Here is a 19,677-nt window from a genome sequence, read left to right on the forward strand (position 1 = left end):
GTTACTCTACTGCTCGTCTCTGATCCTGGTGATGGAAAAAATAGAGAGGAGGGTCTATACGGACATTGGGCCAGAATCACCCCCACCACCTCCCACCCTTATGTGAACTTGAGATGGAGACTAGCAATGCGAATAGTATGTATATTATGGGCATAGGGCCAGGGCTTCTTTTTTTCCTCTTCTATGATATATGGAAAAAGGCCCGAGGTATCCCACGCCCCCTTCTACAAATATCAAAATGATTCGGGATTCGCCGTTCTTTCTCTGTCTCTGGACCCTGCGATTGGAATGAACTTCCTCTTTCGCTTCATCAAGTCTCCACACTCAGCTCTTTCAAGTCTGGCCTTAAAACCCACCTCTTCCCAAAATAGCCTCCCTTGCCTGCCCTTCCTTGTCTTTTGTTTCTACAGTTTTAGAGTTATGCATGCATGTGAATGACTGGTGCGAAAGCGCTTTGATTTGTCTCTGTACTAGATTCAGCGCTATATAAATACCATTATTATTATTATAGGGGTTGTATGTGGCTGCATTAGGCCAGATTCACTCCTCCAAGTAACTGGGGGGGGTCGGGGGGGGGGGGGGGGGGGGGGGGGGTTATGGGCATTAGACCAGAATAACTACCCTCGTCATCTGTGGAATTAGTCACGGGAGCGTGTCGATACATCCCCGTGTCAATACTCCCCCTTGTGTGTGTGTGTGTGTGTGTGTGTGTGCGTTGTTGCTGCTGCAGTTGTCATCATCATCATCATCTTCTTCTTCTTCTTCTTCTTCTTCAGTTTAGCGTCTTTTAACCATAAGTGTTATTTGACAAACTGTCTCGGTTCCTTTGGAGTGGGGAAAATGAATGAGAATGGACAGCAACTACTTGTTTTGTACCTGCCATGAACTGTGCATCTCCAACTCCTTCTTCAAGACGAAGCCCCAACACAAAGTCTCCTGGAGGCACCCGCGCTCAAAACATTGGCACCAACTGGATCTGATCCCAGTAAGACAAGCTGCCATCAAAAACCTTCTCCACACTCGCTCTTACCACAGCGCAGACTGCGACACGGACCACTCTCTGGTATGCTGCAAGATCAGACTGCAACCAAAGAAGTTCCACTGCTCAAAGAAACAAGGGAACTCTCGCATTGACGTCAGCAAGATGTCTCAGCCAGACCTTGTAGAACAGTTCGCAGAGGCCTTTGAGAGAGAATTCGATGCATTGCAGCCCAGAAAGATGGGAAACGCTACGAGACACCATGCACCGCATTGCTATGGCCACCTTTGGGAAGAAAACCGCGAAGTCCCACGACTGGTTTGAGGCCATATCATCAGAGATGACTCCCAGTATTGAGGCCAAGCGCGCTGCACTCACTGAGTACAAACGGTCACCCAGTGAGAACCTGCAAATCCTCAGGGCCGCCAGGAGTAAGGTTCAGCTTAACGCCAGGCGATGTGCAAATGAGCACTGGACAGAGCTCAGTGATGAGATACAGAATGCTGCTGAAAGAGGCAACATCCGAGGGATGTATGATGGCATCAAGAAGGCACTGGGACCAGCACAGAGCAAGACTGCCCCCCTCAAATCCTCCACGGGGGAAGTAATCAACGATCCTCGCCAGCAGATGGAGAGATGGGCAGAACACTACTCCGACCTCTACTCCACAGAAAACATGGTGTCCAACTCAGCCCTCGATGCCATCAAGTGCATGCCGGTCATGGAAGAACTTGACGCAGAGCCAACTGAGGACGAACTCAGCAAGGCCATTAACAGCCTGACATCAGGCAAGGCACCTGGCAGTGACGGAATTCCCCCAGACCTCATTAAACACTGCAAGACTACTCTTCTGCATCCTCTGCACACAGTCCTCTGTCAGTGCTGGAATGACGGAGCTGTACCGCAGGACATGAGGGACGCCAAGATTATCACCCTGTACAAAAACAAGGGTGAAAGGAGCGACTGCAACAACTATAGAGGCATCTCACTTCTCAGCATTGTAGGCAAAGTCTATGCTCGGGTCCTCCTAAATCGCCTGCAGAAACTGGCCGAACGCGTTTACCCGGAATCACAGTGCGGTTTTCGAGCAGAGAGATCCACAGTAGACATGATCTTCTCCCTTCGCCAAATCCAGGAGAAGTGCAGAGGATGCCCCTGTATGTTGCATTCATTGACCTCACCAAGGCTTTTGACCTAGTCAGCCGAGACGGCCTTTTCAGGGCTCTTCGAAAGATCGGCTGCCCCCCCCCCACCCTCCCCCAAACTGCACAGCTTGATTGAGTCCTTCCACTCCAACATGAAAGGGACGGTGCAGTTTAATGGTAACCTCGCCAAGCCCTTCGACGTACGCAGCGGTGTCAAACAAGCCTATGTCCTCGCCCCCACCCTATTTGGAATCTTCTTTGCTCTTCTCCTGAGACATGCGTTCAGCACAGCACAAGAAGGGATCTACCTGCTGACCAGTCCAAGTGGCAGGCTCTTCGATCTCGCCCGCCTCAGAGCAAGGACAAAAGTTCGCGAAGCCCTCATCAGAGACATGCTCTTTGCTGACGATGCCGCAGTTGTGACCCACACCCAGCGGGACTTGCAGTCACTAATGGACCGCTTCTCCCAGGCCTGCAAAGATTTCGGTCTGACCATCAGTCTCAAGAAGACAAATGTCCTAGGCCAAGACACGCCATCTCCACCAGCCATCACCATTGATGACTACGAGCTTGAAGCCATCCATCAATTCACTTACCTTGGGTCCACCATCACCGACAACCTCTCCCTTGACACCGAGATCGACAAGAGGATCGGGAAGGAGCCACAACGCTAGCCCGCCTCACACAAAGAGTGTGGACAAATCCCAAGCTGACCACGAAGACAAGGATGGCTGCATACAACGCCTGCGTCCTCAGCACCTTGCTGTATGGCATTGAGGCGTGGACCACACATGCTCGTCAGGAGAAAAGGCTCAATACCTTCCACCTGAGAAGCCTACGGCGCATACTCGGCATCTCCTGGCAAGGCAAGGTGACAAACACCGAAGTCCTGACTCGCGCTGGCCTCCCGACCATGTATACCATGCTGAGACAGTGTCGGCTGCGCTGGCTGGGCCACTTTCCCCGCATGGAAGATGGTCGCATCCCAAAAGACATCCTTTATGGAGAGCTTGCCATGGGGCAGAGAAGCATTGGCCGCCCACAGCTGTGATACAAAAACGTTTGCAAACGTGACATGAAGGTACTTGAGATCAACACTGAGTCCTGGGAGGACCTTGCAGATGACCACAACAGCTGGAGAAGCACTCTCAATAATCAGCTACGGATTGGTGAGGACAAACTGTCAGCTGCTGCAGCAGAAAAGCGAGCTCGCAGAAAGGGGACGGCAGCCAACAGACCAGCATCAACTTACACATGTGATCGCTGCGACAGAGACTGTCTCTCTCGCATCGGTCTCTACAGTCACAGGCAACGCTGCTTGGTCCAAGCAGACAGCCCAATTAGACATTAGGTCGAATATACTCTATCCATGGTCAGCCATGACAGAAGGAGGCCTACTATTATTTGACAAACATAGAGGAAAAAGACGGCTACTGGTGAGGGAAAAGTAACCGTTCACGCAGTGTGTGTGTGTGTGTGTGTGTGTGTGTGTGTGTGTGTGTGTGTGCGTGCGAGAGAGTGGGGAAGGGACTGCACAACTCTTCACTAAAAAAAAGTCACCTGTGCTGGTCAGGCAACCAGGCTAATGTCGGAACGACGAGCTAGCCCTTCAAAACCCAGATTTCCCAAGCCCTACGGCGATGGAGAAGTGGTGACGGGGACAGGCAGAGGATCCTAGTCACGACTGCACGCAGGCGGCTGTGGGGTGATGGTTGTCCGCTGTAGACTTGGGCACATGCGGTGCCAGTATCCTCCCACAGCGTCAGAGCAGGCCTTTTTAGGGACAGCACTGCTCTCCCCACATGGGGAAGGGGAGATAAAAGGATCCCTAAACAAAGCCTGCCTCACCTAGTACCTAGTAGGAAACCGCACCTACTTGGACATCCAACACTAGCGGTCGAAAACAACAGAAGAAAAGAACCAAGAGTCATGCCCTGACTCTGGGTGCCTGAAATGTTCGCACCCTTTGGGACAGAGACGACCTGACAGACCAGAAAGGCACACAGCACTCATTGCTAGAATACTTGATCGCTGCCAGGTGGACATAGCAGCCCTGAGCGAAACCAGGTCTGCCGGTGAAACCCATCTGGAGGAAGTTTGACGGGGCTACACCTTCTACTGCATTGGGAAGCCAGATGGCACCCAAAGAACCTCAGGCGTGGGCTTTGCCATACAAACCAAACTTGCACGACAGCTTGACAGCCTTCCACGTGGGATAAACGACAGGCTGATGACTCTGCGTCTGAAGCTGTCCGAGGATCGCTTCGCCACAGTCACCAGCTGCTATGCCCCGACGATGACCAACCCTGATGACATCAAAGAAGCCTTCTACGAGGAGCTCAGCCGCACCATTTCAGCGGTAGACAGAAGGACAGGCTAATCATCCTTGGGGATTTCAATGCCCGCTTCGGCGTGGACTTCTCCTCGTGGCCAAAAGTCCTAGGACAGCATGGCACTGACAAGTGCAACTCCAACGGACTGCTTTTGCTCTCGCTCTGCACGCAGCATGGACTGACCATCACCAACACCCTCTTCCAGCAAGCGGACAAGTACAAGAAAATATGGATGCACCCCCGCTCCAAGCAGTGGCACATGCTGGACTATGTGATTGTCCGGCAGAGGGACAGAGGTGATGTTTCCATTACACGCTGCATGAGAGGAGCAGTCTGTTGGTCGGACGATCACCTTGTATGCAGTAGCATCAGACTTGCACGCAAGCTCCAACCAGCTAGGCAGAAACCCCCAAGGAAGCTGAACATCCACCGTCTCCCCATCACCAAGGATGTGCTGCAGCAGCAAATCCAAGCAGCTCTCCAACAAATTCCTGCATCGACTGATGTAGAAGAGGTATGGAGCACCTTTAGAGATGCTGTGTACACATCAGCAGCTGACACACTCAGCTTTGTACAGAGGAGCCACAAAGACTGGTCTGACGAGAACGACTCTGGAATCTCCAAGCTCCTGAACACACTGCATACATGGCATCAGGATCACATTCCTGATAAAGACTGCCAGAGGAAGAATAACCAGTACTTGCAAACCAAGCAACTCGTACAGAAGAGGCTGTGTGAGATGAAGAACACCTGGTGGGAGAGAAAGTCCGAAGAGCTTCAGTCCGCTGCTGATGCTCACGACACGAAGACCTTCCATGATGGTCTCCGAGCTGTGTATGGGCCGAGAGTCACAGGATCAACCCCTGTCCGAGCCTTGGACCAGACCACCCTCCTGACAGACAAGAAAGACATCCTTGCCCGCTGGGCAGAACACTTCCTCAAAAGGGACTCGTCCGTATCTGACGAGGTAATTGCAGCCCTCCCACAGCTACCAGTCGATGACTCGTTAGCTGCCCCTCCCACCAAGGCCGAGACCCGGAAGGCCCTGAAGCTGACAACGTCAGGAAAAGCACCAGGAGCGGATGGAATCCAGGCCGACATCTACAAGTATGGAGGCGAGGTGCTGACAGACAAGCTGACCGCCCTGTTCCAGTCTATCTGGGAGAGAGGGGAGGTTCCCCAGGATTTCAAGATGCTTCAATTGTCCACATTTACAAACGGAAGGGAGACAAAACATCCTGCGATAACCACCGTGGAATCTCTCTCCTCTGCATCGCTGGCAAGATCTTCGCCCGCATCATACTGAACAGACTGGTTGACCATGTCTCCAACACTGTCATCCTTGAAGCACAGTGCGGCTTCCGCTCAGGCAGGGGAACATGTGACATGGTGTTTGCCATATGCCAGATGCAAGAGAAGTGCCGTGAGCAGAACAAGGAGCTACACATGGTCTTTGTAGACCTGACTAAGGCCTTCGACACGGTGAACCGCCGTGGTCTGTGGAAGATCCTCCTAAAGTTCGGCTGCCCAGAGAGCCTAATACAGCTGATTGCGTCATTCCACGATGGCATGCAGGCGAGAGTACAGGAAAATACTGACATGTCAGATCCGTTCCCTGTGGTAAATGGAGTGAAGCAGGGCTGCGTCCTGGCACCCACGCTGTTCTCCATTCTCTTCTCTGCCATGCTGATTGATGCCTTCCAAGACTGTGACCGGGGAATCTACATTCAGTTTCGCACAGATGGCAAACTTTTCAACTTGCGGCGACTCCACGCTAGGTCCAGGGTGTTTGAGGCAATGTTGAGAGAGATCCTCTTCGCTGATGACTGCGCGCTTGTTGCACGCACCCATGACGACATGCAGGTTCTTAGCCTCCTGCAGTTGCTTTGGACTCACCATCAGCCTCAGCAAGACCGAGTCCATGTATCAACCAGCTAGCTCACAGAACGCCAGTGCCTTCCCCCCACCTGCAATCAAGATCAGTGACACAGAGATCAAGTCAGCCGACAAGTTTTTTTCTGCAAGTTTTTTTCTGCCTGGGCAGCACCCTATGCAGCAATGGAGCCCTTGATGCAGAAGTGACGCTGCGCATCGCCAAGGCCAGCTCCGCCTTTGGCAGACTCAACAACAGGCTTTGGAACAACAAAGGCATCAGGCTCAGCACCAAAATCAAAACCTACAGAGCTGTTGTGCTGACCACCTTGCTGTACCGTTGTGAACCATGGACGACGTATCGCCTTCACATTCAACAACTTGAGCAGTTTCACCAGAGATGCCTACGAAGGATCCTCGGCATAAAGTGGCAAGACAGGGTCTCCAACCTCCAGGTCCTAGAGAGGAGCGGCCTGCCCAGCATCGAAAGCCTGCTGATCCAGTGCCAGCTACGCTGGACAGGACACGTTGTCCGCATGACAGACAGCAGGATCCCGAAGATGCTACTGTATGGCCTGCTGAAGGAAGGCCACCGTGAACTTGGAAGACCCTGCAAACGCTTCAAGGACACCTTGAAAACAGAGCTCAAAGCCTGTGACATAGACATCGCTTCCTGGGAAACTGATGCCCTTGACCGCTCTCGCTGGGGGATGCTGTGCTCTAGTGTCATAAAGACGTTTGAAAATAAGAAAACGCTGGCCATTAAGGAGAAGCGTGAGCGAAGGAAGCGGGGCTCAACTTCTGGAGACGTTTTCCCGTGCAACACCTGTGGGAAGTGCTGTGCATCCAGAATCGGCCTCTTCTCCCATATGAGGACACACACCGACAGATAAGCCTGCCTGCCTACTCATCCGTCGGTGACCAGTGGTGGTCTGGTGGTTAGCGACGGTCAGTGGTCAACAATGGTCATTGGTGGCAGACCTTCAAGTGACCATAACCCCTCCACACACACACAAACACACACACGCACACACACGCACACACACAAACACACACACCCCTTACCCAGGCGGGAGGGGGGGTTCATAATGATTTCCCGAAAGTTTTATCAATTTGCCATCCAAATATACTTGTCTGCCAAAAACGAATTACGGTATGAATATACCACGGTATGATTAAAAAAAGACACTGTTTTTATATTGTCGAGAAAGTGTGTGATCAACAAAAATGGTATGTTGTTATTAATGAAGTGTCCTATTTGACTAAGATTAGGTTTGTAGAGCTTCGTATTATATCACTCAGTCTTTTACAATCAAGAATGACCAGAGCTAAAATGTACCCCAGCGTTACAGGCATTCTGTTACTGACCTATTTCTTTTCAGTAGCATTTTTCTTTCCAGATAGAACTTATTCCACAAAGTCCTTCTTGGTTTTCTTTGTAAATTGTGACAAATTACACTGATTAACTTTAAAACCATCATCAGTACTGAATCTCATATCGCGGCGAAACAGTATGAATGTGTGTGTGTGTGTGTGTGTGTGTGTGTGTGTGTGGTGTTCACCGAATAATGTATTTACTGTGCGTCAGCGGGATGCACACAACGTATATGATTGTGTATAAGTGTGTGTATGCGGGCAGAGAGAGAGAGAGAGAGACAGAGATAGAGACAGAGACTGACACAGAGAGAGAATAAGAGAGAGAATGAGAGATAGTGGCAGAGAGGGGGGGAGATAAAGAAACAGAAAATGAGAGACGGAGAGAGACACACAGAGAGAGAGAGAGAGAGAGAGAGAGAGAGAGAGAGAGAGAGAGAGAGAGAGAGAGAGAGACTAACAGAGGGAAGAGAGAGAATTAGAGATACAGAGAGAGAGGCAGAGATGGAGAGACAGAGAGAGGGAGAGAGACAGAGAGAGTGTGTGTGTGTGGCAGAGAGGAGGAGACAGAGAGAGAGAGACAGACAGAGAGTGGCAGAGAGGGGAGAGAGAGTGGCAGAGATGGGGAGACACACAGAGAGAGACAGACAGAGAGAGTGAGACAGAGAGAGAGAGTGAGAGGGGCAGAGAGGGGGAGACAGAAAGAGAGATACAGAGAGAGAGAGACAGAGACAGAGACAGAGAGAGAGAGACAGAGAGAGAGTGGCAGAGAGGGGGAGACAGAGAGAGAGAGAGAGACAGACAGACAGAGAGAGAGTGGCAGAGAGGCGGAGACAGAGAGAGAGACAGAGAGAGATAGAGAGTGGCAGAGAGTCGGAGACAGAGAGAGAGAGGGAGTGGCAGAGAGGGGGGAGACAGAGAGACACAGAGAGAGAGAGAGAGAGAGAGAGAGGCAGAGAGGGGGAGACACAGAGAGAGACAGAGATAGAGGCAGAGAGGGGGAGACATAATAATAATAATGGTATTTATATAGCGCTGAATCTTGTGCATGGACAAATCAAAGCGCTTTCGCACCAGTCATTCTCACGCACGCATAACTCTAAAACTGGAGAAACTGAAGACAAGGAAGAGGCAGGGAAGGGTGGCTATTTTGGGAAGAGGTGGGTTTTAAGGCTAGACCTGAAAGAGCTGAGTGTGGAGACTTGAAGCGAAAAAGGAAGCTCCGATGATTCCAATTGCAAGGTCCAGAGACAGAGAAAGAATGACGGCCAACAGTCGAGAGTTTGAATCTGGGTATGCGTAAATAGAGTGGATCCGAAGCTGATCGTAGTGATCGAGATGGAGTGTAGAGGTGAAGGCAGTCACAGAGATAGGAAGGGGCTGATTTGTGAATACATTTGTAGCATAGAGTGCCGAGTGATCTTGTACTTTATTCGGTGTGAGACAGGGAGCCACTGTGGAGATGTTGCAAAAGAGGAGTGATGTGCTCAGATCTTTTCTTTCTGAGGACGAGTCGGGCAGCAGAGTCAGTTTTGTATGCGCTGAAGGGACTGAATGGATGAAGCAGGCAAACCAGACAATAGAGAGTTACAGTAGTCAAGGTGAGAGAGAATGAGAGAAACGACAAGTCTTGATGTTGCGGCAGTGGACAGATATTTCCGGATGGAACTGATGCGCCGCAGTTGACAGCAGCAGGATTGACATGTCTGACTGATAAATTTTTGCATGGACAGTGTGTTGTCAAGGACAACGCCGACGGGTTCCTGACTGAACTGGAAAGAGGGATGGATGTACTGCCAAGTTTGATGATTGTGTCAATTGTGATGGAAGAGAGTTTTTGTTTAGTTCCTATGATCATTGCTTCAGTTTTGTCCGCGTTCAATTGTAACTTAATTAGAGTCACAGTCCAATTTTGAATATCCAGGAAGCAGTTGGATGTTTCTTGCAAGAGCGACGACAGTCTTTCGGGGGTATCACTCTTCTGGAGTTGAGTGTCATCAGCATAAGAACTGATGACTGACAGAAAGAGAGAGACAGAAAGAGAGAGAGAGAGAGAGAGAGAGAGAGAGAGAGAGACTGACGGAGAGAAGAGACTGATAGAATGAGAGACACAGAGAGAGAGAGAGAGAGAGTGTGTGTGTTTGTGCCAGAGTGTGTGTGTGTCACGGTGTGTGTGTGTGTGTGTGTGTGTGTGTGTGTGCGTGCGTGTGCGTGTGAAAGAGAGAGAGAGAGAGAGAGAGAGAGAGAGAGAGTGTGTGTGTGTGAAAGAGAGAGAGAGAGAAACTGACAGAGGGATAGAGAAAAAGAGAGAGAAAGAGAGTGACAGAGATGGGGAGAGACAGAGAAACAGAAAATGAGAGACGGAGAGTGAGTGAGAGAGAGAGAGAGAGACTGAGAGACAGCGGAGACAGAGAGAGAGTGGCAGAGAGGGGGAGAGACAGAGAAACAGAAAATGAGAGACGAAGAGAGAGAGAGAGAGAGAGAGAGAGAGAGAGAGAGAGAGCGTTTCCTCGCAGATACACTGAGTCGTGATGGAAAAGTCGAAAGTCCGTGTAACACGGCCCGTGTAACTACAAAAAAGCGAGCCCACACAACAGCGGGCCCAACACATAGGGCCTACTAAGTCGCTGTTCAACTCAGAAGGCGGACGGCTTGTTTGAAGAGAACACATAACACATTCATCCTTCCACAACACATATTTGATAAAGCAGAAAGCATTATCAGTCACAAATATATACATACATCTGTATTTGACTGTTTTTGGATCTTTGCGAGAGGGAGTATCGACACGGGGGAGTATCGGGCTGACCCCGTCACCGCTCCATGATGAGACTCCTGACCAGACGACTATCATGGCTGCGGGCTGTACGGCGGACAGGCCATGAAGTGGTGTGCAGCAGTGTTCGGACTCTGACCAGTGAGGGCCACAAGACATGGCAGGACTGGAGAGCTTTGGGATGCAAGGTTTGTGGAGGCGGGGACATGTGTGAACATCTGTAGGGGCCAACCTGGGGTCAAGGTCGTATTGTCCCCCATACACCACTTCCAAACCCGTGCGTTTGTGTGACGTGCATACTTTTTGTGCGAGAATATGGTCGTCGAAACTACAAACAAGTTAATAAAATCGCACTTTGATGCTCAGAATGTAACTTTCAACAGTTTACACTTCATGACATGTCGTTATGCATGCTTCAGTTTAAGTTACACAACTGTTTGAATGATAAAGACACAGGCAGACGACCAGTGTCTGTACAGAATGTACAATGTCTGTACAGAAATTTATATATTTGATGATGATGATTAAGATGACGAAATAGATATTATGTAGCTTCTGTCCTTGGTCGGAGACCAAGCTCTAAACACTGTACAAACACAAGTCATTTGCACAAAGACTGCCTGTCAGGGTAGACTCAACTGACAGTTGCCGTTGGCCTCCCATTATTTTGTCAATCAATCATCATCATGTTTCAGTGCAGCACAAACATACACACTCACATAGACATGTTACATTTTATGTGAATGACCGTTTTGTTTATTTACGTAGGCAGCCATACTTCATTTTCAGGAGTGTGACTGTGAGTGCTGGGTACATTCTTGTTTCCAAAACCAACAACTGATATGGGTTAAAGGATCTTTAACATGCACATTTGATCTTCTGCGTGTGTGTACACATGAAGGGGATTCAGGCACCAGCAGGTCTACACATATGGTGATATGGGAGGTAATAAAAATCACTAGCAGGTCTACACATACAGTGATATGGGAGGTAATAAAAATCACCAGCAGGTCTACACATGTGGTGATATGGGAGATAATAAAAATCTGTAACCCTTAATCCACCCAGATGTGATGGGGATCGAAATCAGGAAATAGTATAACTGAAATTTATATAAATAATAATATTATATAGTCCCTCCTCACAGTCTCTCTCTCTCTGTCTCTGTCTCTCTCTCTGTATATCTCTGACATGTCTCAATCTCTGTAAATGGGGGAGCTGGGTGTAAGTGTAAAAGCATAATGAAGGTGCATTATGTGTGTGTGTGGGGTGGGGTTGGGGGTTGGGGTTGGGGGGGTTTACATAATAGTGTCTGATAGTGCATATATGTCTATGGGGGTGTTTACATTATAATGTATGTTAGTGCATATATGTGTGTGAGGGGTTTAGATAATAGTGTTAGTGTATGTGTGTGTGTGTGTTTGGGAGGGGTGGGGGGTACATAATAGTGTGTGTGTGTACATGTATGTATGTGTGTGACTGATTGAGCCTCAGTATGTATGTGGTTGGCCTGGGTGTCTATGAGACTATGTATTTGTGCACATGCTTTGTGTGCGTGCGTGTGTGTGTGTGTGTGTGTGTGTGTGTGTGTGTGTGTACATGTAAGTGTATCGGTATATATACATACAAACAATGATACGTACATGTATACATACATGTATATATATGATATATACACATATGTGTGTAAACATGTGTGTGTTTATATACATGTGTGTGTGTTTACATGTGTGTGTTTATATATATATATATATGTGTGTGTGTGTTTACATGTGTGCGTTTATATACATGTGTGTGTGTTTACACGTGTGTGTTTATATACATGTGTGTGTGTCTACATGTGTGTGTTTATATTATATACATGTGTGTGTGTTTACATGTGTGTGTTTATATTATATACATGTGTATGTGTTTACATGTGTGTGTTGACATACATGTGTGTGTGTGTTTCAGGCCAACATCATCCTGATGGGCAGTCCAGGGTGTGGGAAGACGACCATCTCCAGGATCCTGAGTCACAGGCTGGGCAGACAGTGCCTGGACATGGATGACCATCACCTGGAGCCCTACTGGGGAACCTCCGTTGCCAGCAAGGTCCCTGGGGTCTCTGTCTGTCTGTCTGTCTCTCTGCCTGTCTCTCTGTCTGTATGTCTGTCTCCCTGCCTGTCTGTCTGTCTGTCTCTCTGCCTGTCTGTCTCTCTGCCTGTCTGTCTGTCTCTCTGCCTGTCTGTGTCTGTCTGTCTCTCTGCCTGTCTCTTTCCCTTTCTCTGTCAAATATCACATACCTGTCTGTCTCAGTTACAGGACATAGCCTACTCTCTCTCTTTCAGATTTTGTTTCTAATTTTAGATTCAGAGGTAACTGGTATTGTGCATGTCCAATGAAAATATGCGTATGTGCTATGTCTTCCTGTGTATATTTATTGTCTATGAAATGTTGTGGATGATGTGTTCTTGCCTCTTTCTCTCCCTCTCTCTGTCTCTCACTCTGTCATTCTTTGTCTCAGCCTGTCTCTGTCTCTCTCTGATTAGAGCATTAACATTCATAAAATGTGACTCTATGTAATGGTCATGATGTATAATTATCCACATTTTGTGTTTGTTGTTAACACAGATTTTGCACTCCCTATGAATTATGTGCAGTGGCCTTGTTCATTAAATCATTTGTCATTGTCATTCTCTCTCTCTCTCTCTCCTCTCTCTCTCTCTCTCTCTCTCTCTCTCTCTCTGTGATTGTCTTTCACAGTATCAGCACCAGTCAGTCCCTCTCTTTCTCCACTACAGTGATTGTCTTTCACAGTATCAGTACCAGTCAGTCCCTCTCTCCACTACAGTGATTGTCTTTCACAGTATCAGTACCAGTCAGTCCCTCTCTTTCTCCACTACAGTGATTGTCTTTCACAGTATCAGCACCAGTCAGTCCCTCTCTTTCTCCACTACAGTGATTGTCTTTCACAGTATCAGCACTGTCAGGTCAGGTCATTAGATCTGCTACTGGTAACCTGTAATCCAGTACAACCTGTTCAGGGTCGGGTTGCCGACGACTAAACCGGCACTCCCACCACTCCCTTCTGGGACTGGTGAGGCGGGTGGCTAGACACCCTTATGGAGATCCATAAAAGGGCGTCGGCTCAGGAGAGCCACCGACGGCCATCTAGCTCCACCGGGCTGTGTGCATGCCACACTGCAGTTGGCCCCCGGGGTGTGTCTACCCATGCATTGCGAAGTCTGGATCCGGCAGAATCTGCGGAAGAAACCTATCGGTTCAACGGAGAGGAAGGCGGTTACAGCAACGCACACTGTGGAGTGCAGAGAGCAAGATGAGACACCGAAAGGATATCTTGGTCATTCCACTGCATCCGTGCTCATCCTCCAGTCGTCTCGACTTAGTCTTGCCACTGGAAATTGATGGACCCGGACGAGAGAGTGAGGTCGACGTTGCACAACTCCTCTTCACTTTAAACAAACTCATCGCGCAAGTCATCAGTCATCCAAATGACCTTTCATCCTTCATCATTTCATCACCCCCAAGTCCTGTGGGCGACAGCGAGCGGACGAAACGACAGGTGTGGGTACACTGGCAGTCGCAGCCGCAGACCTGCACGCAGGCGGCTCAGGCCATAGGGTCGTTCTTCGTCGACAGGAGCAGCGATGGGAGCTCGGCAGCCGTCTGAGCGTCTGAGCAGCCCTCTTTAGGAATGCACTGCTCACCTCCCTGGCATGAGGAAGGGGCTAGAAAAGGTGCCCTAAAAATTGCCTGCTCCATATCACCCTGGCCAGCATACCGCGGCTGGCGGGACCCTACATCACGGTCGAAACAAAGAGAAAGAAAAGAAAAAAGCAAGGATCGTTCCTCTCACCATTGGTGCTTGGAACATAAGGACTCTCCTGGACAGAGATAACGCGGACAGACCCCAAAGGAGAACAGCACTAGTTGCATCCGAACTCGCCAGATACAATATCGACATCGCAGCCTTGAGTGAGACTCGGCTTGCAGGCGAAGGCGAGCTCTGTGAACGGGGATCTGGTTACACCTCTTCTGGAGTGGACGAGAAGCGAAGAGCGACGTGAGGCTGGTGTTGGTTTTGCCAGTAAAAACAGCACTTGTCAGCAAGCTAGCTGGAATCCCAAAGGGAGTCAACGATAGGGCTTATGACCATGAAACTCCCACTGGCATCTGGCCAGAAGCACCTCACCATTGTCAGTGCCTACGCCCCAACCATGACCAACCCGGATGAAGTGAAGGCGAAGTTCTACGAGGACCTTCACTCTGTCATTGCTGCCATCCCTAAAGCAGACAAGCTCATCATTCTTGGGGACTTCAATGCTAGAGTTGGCTCTGACTACATCTCCTGGGATGGAGTGATTGGAAAGCACGGTGTGGGCCACTGCAACCCAAATGGATTGCTTTTGCTTCAGACATGTGCAGAGCACGAACTGCTGATAACCAACACAGTTTTTCTGCCTCCCTACCCGTAACAGGACGTCATGGATGCACCCTCGCTCAAAGCATTGGCATCTCATCGATTATGTCATCGTCAGAAAAGGGATAGGCAAGATGTACGTGTAACAAAGACCATGTGCGGCGCCGAGTGTTGGACAGACCATCGCCTTGTAGTCTCGAAGCTGAATATTCGAATCCAGCCCAAGAGACGCCCCCAAGGCCAGAAGGCTCCAAAACGGCTCAACATCGCTAAGCTGAAAAACATCACCATCAAACAGTCCTTTGTGGAGCTGCTGGAAGATCGTCTGGAATCCGCCTCTCTGAACAACCAGAATGTGGAGTCTGACTGGAGGACCCTGTGTGAGCTGATCTATAGTACAGCTTCAGAGACCCTGGGACCCATGATCAGAAAGCACAAAGACTGGTTTGATGAAAACTGTGATGAAATCAAGCAGCTTCTGGATGAGAAACGCCGTCTGCATCAAGCCCACCTGAGCAACCCAAAGTCTACATCAAAAAAGGATGCGTACAATGCCATCCGCAGGACTGTTCAGCAAAAGTTACGCCAGATGCAGGATAAGTGGCTGAGTGACAAAGCTGATGAGATCCAGGGATATGCTGACAGGCACGATATGAAGAGGTTCTATGATGCCTTAAAAGAAGTCCACGGCCCCACATCCTCAGGATCATCCCCCCTCCTCAGTGCAGATGGGAATACCTTGATCACCGAGAAGGAGAACATTCTCGAACGATGGGCTGAGCACTTCAACAGTGTCTTAAATCGCCCTTCCTCCATAAATGATGAAGCCATAGACCGTCTCCCACAAGTCCCCACCAACGAAGCACTGGACGATCCGCCAACACTTCTTGAGACCCAGAAAGCAATCCGTCTGCTATCCAGTGGCAAAGCACCTGGCTCAGACTCCATACCAGCAGAGGTCTACAAGGATGGAGGCACTGTGCTGACTGAGAAGCTTCATCAGCTGTACTCACTCATGTGGAAAGAAGAGACGATCCCCCAGGATTTCAAAGATGCATCTATCATTCACTTGTACAAGCGAAAGGGGAACCGGCAAGCCTGTGATAACCATCGGGGCATTTCCTTGCTCTCCATCGCAGGCAAGATACTTGCCAGGATCCTTCTAAACCGCCTCACAGCACACCTTGACCAAGGTCATTTGCCTGAGAGCCAATGTGGATTCCGGAAAGAGCGCGGAACCACCGACATGGTGTTTGCTGCAAGGCAGCTGCAAGAGAAATGTCAGGAGCAAAATGCTGATCTGTTCTCCACCTATGTCGACCTCACTAAGGCCTTTGACACCGTGAGTAGAGAGGGACTGTGGAAGATCATGGCCAAGTACGGATGCCCTCGGAAATTTATTTCCTTGGTCAGCCAATTCCATGAAGGCATGCAGGCTCGAGTCCAGGACAATGGCGAAACATCTGCTCCTTTTGCTGTCACAAATGGTGTCAAGCAAGGCTGCGTCCTGGCTCCAACGCTGTTCAGCCTCATGTTCTCTGCAATGCTTACTGATGCCTTCAGAGATGGCGATGTTGGAATCGGCCTAAAGTACCGAACAGATGGCAAGCTGTTTAACCTCAGAAGGCTTCAAGCAAAAACGGTCATGACAGACATCATCAGAGACTTTTTGTTTGCTGATGACTGTGCCCTCAACGCTGGATCTGAAGCTGACATGCAACTCAGCGTCGACAAGTTTGCCACTGCCAGCAGGAACTTCGGCCTTACCATCAGCACGAGGAAAACTGAAGTTCTCCATCAGCCAGCCCCAGGGAAACCCTACGTTGAGCCCAACATCACAGTCAACGGTCAGAGACTCAGTGCGGTGGAGCGGTTCACATACCTTGGCAGCACACTGTCACGAAATGCGACCATCGACGATGAAGTGAATGTCAGGATTGCAAGAGCAAGTGCAACTTTTGGTAGACTCAGTGCAAATGTCTGGAACAGAAGAGGCATTAGTCTTGAGACCAAGCTAAAGGTCTACAGAGCAGTAGTTCTCCCCACACTACTGTACGGCTGCGAAACTTGGACAGTGTACCAACGACATGCCAAGAAGCTGAACCACTTCCACACAACATGCCTCAGGAAGCTACTGAACATCAAGTGGCAAGACAGGACCCCAGACACAGAGGTGCTCGCAAAAGCCACCCTTCCCAGCATCTTCACCATCCTGATGCAGTCCCAGCTTCGCTGGGCTGGACACGTGGCGCGCATGCCAGACCATCGGCTGCCCAAAAGGCTCTTCTATGGCGAGCTGCAACAAGGGAAGAGATCACACGGAGGTCAGAAGAAGCGCTTCAGAGATACTCTGAAAGTCTCTCTGAAAGCGTTTGATATCAACCCGGACTCCTGGGAGGAATCTGCAGTGGACCGTAACAAATGGCGCGCTGCTGTGCACAAAGGCGCCAAGTTGTGCGAGGCCAACAGGACTGCTGCAGCTGTTCAGAAGAGGCAGGCCAGAAAGTCACGGGCAAACAAGCTCCCTGACAATGATATGCCTGTCTTTGTCTGCCCCAACTGTCAGCGAACATTTCGTGCGCAGATTGGACTATTCAGCCATCTGCGCACTCACAGATAGACTCATGAGCATCCTTCCCCCCACCCCACCACCACCCTCCCCCCATCCCCCATCTGGATGACAACGATGGTCATCATCGATCTCGATGGACACACCACCACCAGTCAGTCCCTCTCTCCACTACAGTGATTGTCTTTCACAGTATCAGCACCAGTCAGTCCCTCTCTTTCTCCACTACAGTGATTGTCTTTCACAGTATCAGCACCAGTCAGTCCCTCTCTTTCTCCACTACAGTGATTGTCTTTCACAGTATCAGCACCAGTCAGTCCCTCTCTTTCTCCACTACAGTGATTGTCTTTCACAGTATCAGCACCAGTCAGTCCCTCTCTTTCTCCACTACAGTGATTGTCTTTCACAGTATCAATACCAGTCAGTCCCTCTCTTTCTCCACTCCACTCTTGTTTGTTCCTTTCTTTCATCCTTGCTCTCCCTCTCTCCCACCTCTCGCCCCCTCTTCCCCCCACCTTTATGGGTTTTTTCATCTTTCTACTCTGCATATATGGACAGTAATGTATATTAACACATGCACAAACTCACAGTACATGTCCAATTTTACTCAAACTAAAGTCAAAAGATGTTGAATTAAAAGAAGAAAAAACAAACACAAACAGAATGCATTACTGTTTGTAATGAGATGATTTATATCTAGTTTTCAGTTCACCAAGAAACAATGGATTTTGCTCCTCCAAATCCTGGCATTCATGTTTGAGGACAATATTTTCTGTAATATTCAGATTGCAGTGTATAACAGTTAGATGTACACATATTGCTTGCCTGGACAATAGAATCATTGAGAAATCGACTGGAATTCAGAGTGAAATGTTGTTTTTACTTTTCCGTCTCCTGTGGTCCCCATATTACAAGGCTATTCCATCTGCTGTTACAAGAGCAGTTTTTTTTCATGAACTGTCTTGAGAAGCCTTAAACACATGTTAAGAAACATTATCAAGCAATTTTGAAGCCTTTGTTATTATTTCATGTGAGGCACTATTTCACACATTTGGTACCCAGCTCTGGCGAGTGGCCTGTATGATTGTGTTCTGTGCATGCTTGTATTATTTTGTATATTTTCCAGGTTTTTATTTGTACATTTTTGAGTCCAGCATACATTGATGCCACTGTTGATCAGTGCCACATACACAGGTTGTAGTTTTTCTAACTCTGTCCCTGAATCAGACAGGTGTGTTGATGTTTCAGCTGCGGGAGGTGGGTGACAAGGCCTTCATTGAGGAGGAGGGAAAGGCTGTGCTCAACCTGACTCTGCCAGAGGGCGCTGTCATCGCACTGACAGGCTCGAACCCCCTGCATGCCAGGTCAATGCTGAAGGTGACGCCGAGTGGTGTGGTGGTGTACCTGGATGTCAGCGAGGGCGCCATCATTCGGCGGCTGAATGCCATGAAGGTGGACCGCATTGTGGGGCAGACCTCAGGGGCCAGTATGGCTCAGCTGCTGGCCTACAGGCAGCACTTCTACCAGCGCTGGTACGACCTCAGGGTCATCGTTGAAGACGACGAGACACCGGACAGCATCGCTGACAAGGTGAGGGTCGACGTGTGTGTTGTGAAGTGGGCAGGTGGGGTGACTGGTATGACCTCAGGGTCATCGTTGAAGACGACGAGACACCGGACAGCATCGCTGACAAGGTGAGGGTCGACGTGTGTGTTTTGAAGTGGACAGGTGGGGTGACTGGTATGACCTCAGGGTCATCGTTGAAGACGACGAGACACCGGACAGCATCGCTGACAAGGTGAGGGTCGACGTGTGTGTTGTGAAGTGGGCAGGTGGGGTGACTGGTATGACCTCAGGGTCATCGTTGAAGACGACGAGACACCGGACAGCATCGCTGACAAGGTGAGGGTCGACGTGTGTGTTGTGAAGTGGGCAGGTGGGGTGACTGGTATGACCTCAGGGTCATCGTTGAAGACGACGAGACACCGGACAGCATCGCTGACAAGGTGAGGGTCGACGTGTGTGTTGTGAAGTGGACAGGTGGGGTGACTGGTATGACCTCAGGGTCATCGTTGAGGACAGCAAGACGCCAGACAGCATCGCTGACAAGGTGAGGGTCGATGTGTGTTGTGAAGTGGACAGGTGGGGACCGCTGTTTGTCACTACGTCATTCTCACTGACTGTTGTGCTGCAATCTGGTAAGCTT

The 19,677-nt window shown here is 49.6% G+C and overlaps 1 protein-coding gene across 1 annotated transcript in view; it reads left to right on the plus strand.

Annotated features, from left to right (window-relative positions):
- Positions 1 to 10,499: 10,499 nt before the first annotated feature.
- LOC143299434 (threonine synthase-like 1) overlaps positions 10,500 to 19,677 on the plus strand; it is a 43,281-nt gene continuing 34,103 nt past the window's right edge. The window contains exons 1-3 of the mRNA XM_076612630.1: positions 10,500 to 10,667; positions 12,433 to 12,573; positions 18,720 to 19,061. Of these exons, the coding sequence (XP_076468745.1) occupies positions 10,527 to 10,667; positions 12,433 to 12,573; positions 18,720 to 19,061 (624 nt within the window). The 5' untranslated portion in view covers positions 10,500 to 10,526. The remainder of the gene's footprint in view (positions 10,668 to 12,432; positions 12,574 to 18,719; positions 19,062 to 19,677) is intronic.

This window comes from Babylonia areolata, chromosome 25 (genome assembly GCF_041734735.1).
Source record: "Babylonia areolata isolate BAREFJ2019XMU chromosome 25, ASM4173473v1, whole genome shotgun sequence".
In the NCBI taxonomy this organism is placed as follows: domain Eukaryota; kingdom Metazoa; phylum Mollusca; class Gastropoda; order Neogastropoda; family Buccinidae; genus Babylonia; species Babylonia areolata.